General features: G+C 46.1%; 1 protein-coding gene across 1 annotated transcript in view; it reads right to left on the reverse strand.

Annotated features, from left to right (window-relative positions):
• Positions 1–7,370, reverse strand: part of SDR16C5 (short chain dehydrogenase/reductase family 16C member 5) — a 28,659-nt gene extending 21,289 nt beyond the window's left edge. The window contains exons 1-2 of the mRNA XM_083187124.1: positions 7,195–7,370; positions 749–1,099 (exon numbers count right to left, since the gene is read on the reverse strand). Coding sequence (XP_083043250.1) covers positions 749–1,069 — 321 coding nt within the window. The 5' untranslated portion in view covers positions 1,070–1,099; positions 7,195–7,370. The remainder of the gene's footprint in view (positions 1–748; positions 1,100–7,194) is intronic.
• Positions 7,371–8,249: the final 879 nt, after the last annotated feature.

Here is an 8,249-nt window from a genome sequence, read left to right on the forward strand (position 1 = left end):
TAGTCTAGTGTGTACGCACTACTTTGGTGAAAGATATATCTATCAAAGATTTTGGCAAAGTCTTTTGAAATGAAAGTCTACTAGTGTGTATGGGCCTTTAAGTGTGCGAAAATATATGTAAAAAGCTACACTACAACTTCTAAGGAGCTTTACATCTGGTGCCTTATAATTATGGACATAACATTAAAAATCTGAGTAGGTATAAGTAAATATACCTACTCACCGGATCACGGTGTTAGAGTGTGTGTAAATATTCATGTTTGGCTTATTTTTAGCTGCTTTTTAAAAACTCCCAGAGTTTGTTAATAGTACATTGTTATCAGGCTGAATTACAGCTTTAAAATAGTTTATTATTTTGTAATCTAAGTCTAATGAAATCTTAACACTACAGTATGATTTGGGTGTGCCACTAAAACTAGAGTTCAGCGACGGTAAGGATGTCCCAACATGCACATTATGGCACAAATTTCTAACACCCTCAGAACTGTAACAAGTACTGCCCTAGTCCTAGTGAATTCAGTTGCAAATGAGATTGGGATAAACCATTTGCAATCCATACCGTGTTTTGGCCCTTATTCTGGTTGACTCGCTCTGGCGCGAATTCGCAAGGGGCACCAATGTTTTGCATATGCGCAGCAGCATTTCTGCGCATGTGTAAACACTGGGTGCGTGTGAACTCGGCAAAAAAATAAATAAAAATGCGCTTCACTGAGTGCACGCTCCCACGTACATACAGATTATCACTTACCTGGTCAGCCACTTTATACACATCTTCCCTTTTGCTGCAGTCACATTTGTAGGTGTGCACCCGGACAGCGCCACTCTCTTTGGCCAGTCGGCTTGTTTCCTTGTTCCCCTCTTCGTTGATGTCCCATAAAACAAGTGTAGCTCCAAGTCGTGCAAATTCCAGCGTCATAAGTCTTCCTATGCCACTGCCGGCTCCGGTAATGAGCACCAATTCACCAGCAACATTCTTCCTTCGAGATGGGAGAAACCACAATATGACAGACTCAAAGCTCAAATAGATCGTAATAAGCAGGACTTTCAGGGTCTCCAGGAAAAAGTTCATGGCTGATTTTGTTTATGAGTGGCAAAAAACCTGAAAAACATTAAAATGTTTATTATCACAGAAAATATTTTATTAGCTGCAAAACTATAAAGCAAACAACATTATATTATATATAAAACAGTTGTCTGGGTGGCACCCCGATGTCTTGAAACCTTTTTACAGTATCTTGTCATCAGGATACAAAAGGCAAGTACACATAGTGGCTCTGGCACCGCCCTACAGAAACACTCGGGAGACACCTTCAGCGGGTGTGAGCTAAACACACCTAAAATCAGCGTAAAATACAGATATAAAACAGTGTTACAGCAAAAGACATGACATGCACAACCAAAAAAAAATACACCAGGAAACAAAACAAACTTTATAGACTGCTGATCAAAAGGCAATGTTACACAGAAAATTAATAAAGCATTATAACATTTAGGTCCATACACACTGGGCGATTCCGCCCAGCATGTATGGACAGCAATGACGGGGGAAAAAAACAAACAAAAACACTAAGCGATTTTTGCCCATCTAAGAGATTTTCCTGTGGGTGGACATGACTTTACGTAGCAGCAGATGAGCGGCGTCCGCCGGCGTTGATGTGGGAGCGCGCATTAGCGCTCACGGATGGCCCATACACACTGGGCGGCTTTTGAGCTGAAAGCAGCGCAAAAAGACAAAACTGAGCTGCTTTCAGGTCAAAATCACCCAGTGGGTATGGGCCTTAATGGTATGTACACACGGTGAGACCTGCTTTTCGATTGGATGTGGTCAATTCGATTTGTACCATTTGAATTCTCTACTGCTTTTCCATTATAAATGTTTTATATTAGGATTTATACTATGTAGTCTTGTCTGGCAAGTCTACTTTTCTATGCCATTTACACTTCACGGGAGCATGCATCGACCTCGAATGTTGCAAAAAAATATTTGATGTCTAATTCGATTTGAACTATATAGTCAAAAAGGTGCCCACACACACACTAGAACAACTTTTTTACAGATTGGCAGATTTCCAATAAATTGATTGATATATCGTCTGATATATATTGATAATCGTCCAAAAATTGGCCGATATCGGACGGACGAACTTCTGATCTTAAGAGAAATCTTTGGTAAAGATGTGCGCTTGCCTAAAATCTTTTGTCCAGGACAGACAAAAGATTTCAAAGCAAATTTATGCGCACATCTTAAGGCCGCAGATCTTTCTAGTGTGTGGGCACCTAAAATCAAATGACAAGTTTCACCCTGTGTACACACAATAAGTTTGTGTTTTAGTGATGACCTCTAGTGCCCGCAACCCGCAATGAAACCAAAGCTGCAGCATTATGATAGAGTATGCCCAAAATTTACTTTAAAAGATTTGCATGTAGGCCAAGTGTTTCATTTAATCCGTTGGGTGTTTGTTTTTAAAAAGAAAATCCGGTACTTGTTTAGTTTCATGGCGGCAGCGTGTGCCGCTCTAGCTATGAATCTTGGCAGCTTGCCAAACTGCCTTACTTCTCTAAGCTACGTTATCAGCGTAGCGCCTGTTTGAATCCTGGCAGCTCGCCAGCTGCCTTACTTCTGTAATGTACGTTATCAGCATCCTACGCTGACTCCGCGGCAGCCCAGCGCTGCTACTCCTAAGCTCCTGTCAAGCTTAGTGAGCGCCTCTCACACCACGCTGGCGCCTGCATAATATCCTCTCTTCCGCTCCTGCATGATATTGCAGGTGTGAATGTGTTCCTGAAACAACCCCACCATCTACGCAAGGCAGTCTTGCAAGCTGCCAAGATTCATAGCTAGAGCGGCACGCGCTGCCGCCGTGAAACTAAACAAGTACTGAAAATCCATCTTGATTCTAGCTGTATAACTGTTATTTCTCCATCCCCACCATATATTTCTACAGGTACACAATCTATAATGTGGTAACAGAGCAAGGCTAGCAGATGGGGGCACAGGTAAAGTTTTGGAATGTGTATGGGGTGCCATCCGAGTGGCAAGAGCCTGGCTGCGGGAGATTACCTGCCTGGCCACAAGCTACGCTGAGATGGCTTTGAAAGCATGGTGCCTGTCTGTACTAGCTTTCAGGTAAGTTGGCACTACCCTCTGGTTGCAGGTGGCACCCCCCATTCCTCAGCCGGCGCTCCTGGCGAATGCCATCCTGGTCAAGAGGTAGAAAAAACACTGCTTAAAATCCCTTCAATGTTTTTTTATTTTATTCTGATGTGAAAAACTGTGGGTAGCATACAGCATAAGTGTTTGTGTATTGTAACTTGAGGTCGCTTTTAAAATGTTGCAATCAATAGGACCAGCTGTGTAATGCACATGCAAATATCATTCTGTAACTAAGGTCAGGCCACCAAGATAAAACTACATTATATCAAAGTCTATGAGATAAGAAGAGTCTAGCTCTTCCAAAGGAAACCTTTATCCCTGAGGCTAGTACACATCTATGTGGTGTGCTTACCTACCCCGCATACACTGAAATAAGCAGTGTATAAACATTATTCCATCAATCAATGCAGTGTAATACAGTCACTGGACAGGACTAATCAGGACCCATTTGGCGATTACAAACAATACCTATGGCTCCATTGTGTACCCAGCTTCAGATAAGCGATAGATCTCTATTTTGATGCCTGCTTGAACTGAAGGTGAATGCAGTGCACGGAAATGCATCATTGGTGGCTGTATAAATGACCAGGAGTATATTCCAAGAGCTGGGAACTTTATAATGTGCCTAGGCTTAAAAAAACTAAAAATAAAAAAAATCTTGAAGGCTTGTCCTCGCAAGTGGTCATAGGTTGACATGGGGTTTTTCACTGTTTTTATACCCGAATGTCGACACAGTCGACATGGACAAAGGTAAAAGTGCACCCCATCCCCTTGCTATGCTTCGGGCTCGGTACACTATTTTTTTCTCCAACCACGCTCAAGTGGATGGTAGGGCATGGAATACTGCCTGTCAGCACAAAAAACAGTGAAAAACCCCATGTTGACCTTTTGACTGTGGACCTAACCCATGTCGACCTAGACACATGTCGACCTAAATGCATGTTGACGTACCCCTTTTAGACCAAAACGCCGGGTCGCACCCGGCTTTTTGGATCCTGGTTGAAGCCGGGTGCGACCCGGCGTTTAGGGGCATTTACACCGGACGGGCTTAAACGCCCGCACCCCCCTCCCGCTCCTTCCCGGCGCTTGAAGATGACAGAGCGATGTCATCTTCAAGCGCCGATCGACGCTGCCGTACCCGGAACGCTGCTGGGGGCAGCCCAGCACTAAGGTAAGCTGCTAGGCTGCCCCCAGTCCCTGCGCGCACCCCCCCGCCATTGGACAGGAGGTGAATGGATGCCGCACACAGGCATCAGTTCACCTCCCTCCCCCGCTGCTGTCTGCAGAGTATAGCAGACAGCAGCGCCGGCTGTCAGTGTCAGACTGACAATCCGTCCAACCTGCGGACGCTGCGGTCCGCAGGTTGGACGTTCCCCATTCATGTAAATGGGAGCCGGGTCATCCGACCCGGCGTTCCCATTTACACCGCCCTCTACCCAGGTCCTAGCCGTGTTCTAGCCAGGTCAGGACCTGGGTAGAAGTCCCGTGTAAAGGGACACGGCGTTAGGGATTTACACCGCCGAAGATCCGGGTCTGACCCGCCGCTGACCTGGATTTTTCGGCAGTGTAAAAGGGGTATTAATGACTGTGTAATAAATTGCTAGTGACAAAATGACTGTATCCCGACATGTCGATGGACCCGCTGTTGTGCTGACAGAGTGACCGATCAAGGTAACACATTTACGAATCGGCCGCTCAATGTGATCCAGCTAGGATCCCAGCTGGGTGGGCACTTTTGAAGCCTAGCCAATGCAACATGGCATATCATGCCCAACTTAATTCACAAGGTGCTCTTTAAGATGCTTGGAAATAATGAGACCGAAGGCTCATACACACTAGAGCAGGCATGTCCAAACTATGTCCCTCCAGCTGTGGTGAAACTACTTGCTATTACTGGTGCCAGTCCTTGTGTTTCCCTCCTATGTCCCTATAGATTGTAAGCTTGCAGCAGGGACCTCCTACCTCCAAGTCTGTCTGTTGTTACCCAGTTTGTTCTATGATTGTAAAGCGCAATGGAATCTGCTGCGCTATATAACAAACTGTAAATAAATAACTAAAATGCTAAAACCATGGCAAGGCATGCTGGGATGTGTAGTTTCACAACTGCTGGAGGGCAACAGTTTGGACATTCCTGCACTAGAGGATTTTGAGCTGAAATTAGCTCACTTTTCCTCTTTTGAGCTACTTAGTGCTCAAACCGCCTAGGGTGTATGGGCTTGCAATTAGCGGTGAGCACCGATGTGCGCTCTTGGTAGCTGTTATTACAGGCCAAGTGAATCTCTTTCCATAGTCTCATACTATGAAAAGCGGTTCACCCCCCCCCCCCCCATGAAAATAAATCAGTGGGCCGGGTGAAAAAAAAAAATTGCTCCCAGTGTGTAAACACCTTCACTTTGTGGAACAAATCTGCTTGGCACCATTGCCTCCTTGCCACAGTATACTGGCAGCTTAATACAATTGCTCCACTGCATCAGATATTAGAAATGCGTGCGGCTCAGAATCATACTTTTATTGTGGACAAATAATAACAGTGGTGGTCTCATTGATACAGTTTTACTACAACCATGTCTCGCAGTATTAAAACAATAAATCTGCACCCACTGTTGGAAATGTGTTCGGAGTAAACTCCCTAGAAGGTGCTAAATACATAAGTAAATGCTTATTGGTTGCTATAGACAACATCCCATCTTCAATAGAAGGCCCATCTTACTAAATAAATCACTTTGGGAGGCTGGAGCTGAACATATACTTGACACTAATCACGCTACAGACTGAACAATGCAAATAGGAGACGATCGCATTGTTAAGTGCATGACGGTGAATGCACTCAGGGCGGGATGTATTAATATACATCGCCGCCCTTCGCCTGACAGCCGCCTCGATGCTACCGCATATGTACTAACATATGCGGCTAGCATCAGGTTGCGGTGACGGAGCCCCCCACGATACCTGTAATGTGGTGTGCCAGGGTCTCCGTCACATCCCGGCGGCTGTCAGTGTCCCCCTGCGTCTCCTCCTCCCCCCTGCAGCCGGATGTCCTCCCGGCTGTGACACCTGCTGGGGGAGGAGGAGATCGATGGAGGACAGGAGGGGGGGTCGCACGGGCGGCGATAGAAGCCCATAGGCTTCTATAGGGTATTGCCACCCAGAGGGTGGCAATACCCTGCCCAGCGGAGACGGGGCGGACGGGTAATGGTACATAGGAAAATGCGGTAAAACCCTCGTTTTTTTACGTATTTTCCCTTTAGTACATCCCGCTGTTAATGAACATGCACAGAACCAGAAATAGAAGGTTTTGCTTTTGGATTTCTGTAAACACAGCCTTCTAGAGCATCTCATAAACAGCGTATTGTAGCAACCGCAGTTCATTTCGGAGTTTAATGCTGAATAGTTTTTGCCTGATAATATTCAGGGCAATACTGAGATTTTTGCTGAATGCGCCCAATACCTTATATTAGGCAAGAGATAGTACTGTGCCTTTCGCGACTACGGATTTCCTCATAACACGAATGCCAGTAATCCCCTTCCCCTTCCATTTATAAAGATCTGCTCTTACATGTCGCAATAACAGAAAATGCAGTTTCATGTAAAGGGGAAGCGACAAGACTTCCCCTCCCAATATACAAAGCTTTTGTCCTACTCTGATGGGCTATTGTAAGTGACACTTATACAAGTAAATGTGGTAAGACAGGTCTGAACCAGGTGACAACGGTGCAAATGAGTTCCTGGACACAGCAAAGAATATAAACAATTAAATGAAAATAAATGATTAATAACAAAAATCTGTAACTATAGGCAACTGCTACTAACTTGGTGCACAGCCAGCTCATAAGAGCAGCATTGCAAATGACACACTCCCCAGTGATCGACTACATAATGCATATATAACCATGTTTGCCAGTATTTGAAAAAACAGTAACACGTAGTCTGCTCGGTTTGTCATTTGCAAAAAGTACACACAGCTTTGTAATATTATTATTACTGTTTGCAGGAACGAAGGGATAACAGGGCACAGTATAAGCATCGCACTGCAGACTCACCACTCAGGCAGAAGCAGAACACAGACAAGCACAGCACATGGAAGCACTAGTGACAGTGAGTGACACCTGACTTGTGCAATTCCATATATCCAGGAACCTTGACACGTCCCGCATACTGCGCCTGCGCAGGAAGAAAGGACCTAGGAAGGAACTTCCTTGTTCTTGCGGCACGCCACAACCCTTTCTCCTACTAGTGTCCACGAGTGCCAGCCTTGGGCGGGCGCCGCCAAGAGGGGGAGCGGAGGGGAGGAACTATAGTATCTCCAGACGGCAGGTGGCGCTGTGAGCCGCCTGCGTCATACATAGGACATCAAAACGGGTCACTAACCAGAGCTGGGATCCAGCAGCCCCGGGCGCGAAAAGATCCGAATCTTTTACGCGAACCAGCGGTTCGCTTGGAAAGAAGGGGGTCATTTGATAATAAAGAAGCATAATTTGTTTTACAATCATTTTTTACAATTTTTTTTTTACTGGGTTTTTTTGGTGCTTGTTTCCTAGCACAGCGCCCAGATTTTCTACGTACGCTAACGTAGTGAAATCACATGCGCTTTTTGCATGACATGCAATGCAATTTTCCATATTTTCAGATGTATGATATGGCTGGTGTGAATGTGTTCCTAAAATACCCTCACTGTCCACGCCACCCCGAAGAGTGGCGAGCGCAGCGGAACGCGTCCTCCGACCTTTTCATACCCCCACTATCCACGTCGGCGTGGAGTTGACTTTATATAGTGTGCATACCTCCCAACTTCTGACGTCCCCGAGGAGGGACGTAGCTGCTGCGCGCCGTAGGCATGCCGAAAAATGCAGGGGCGTGGCCTAATTCAGGGGGCGAGGCCTATACTCGCGGCTCTCCCGCGAGGCCACGCCTCCATTTTGCCGCTATGGGGGCATGACCCAGAGGCTCTGTGAGCCTCTAGCCATGCCCCCAGCCCCCTGGCTGCGGGAATAGACGCTGCGCACAGCGTTTATTCCCCACTGCTTAGCAGCCGATAGGGGGACTCCCAACAGCCCCCCTCACCGCGGGACAGCTGCTTCAGCTATCTCTTACTGTT

Source organism: Crinia signifera, chromosome 5, assembly GCF_055691185.1.
Source record: "Crinia signifera chromosome 5, ASM5569118v1, whole genome shotgun sequence".
NCBI lineage: Eukaryota > Metazoa > Chordata > Amphibia > Anura > Myobatrachidae > Crinia > Crinia signifera.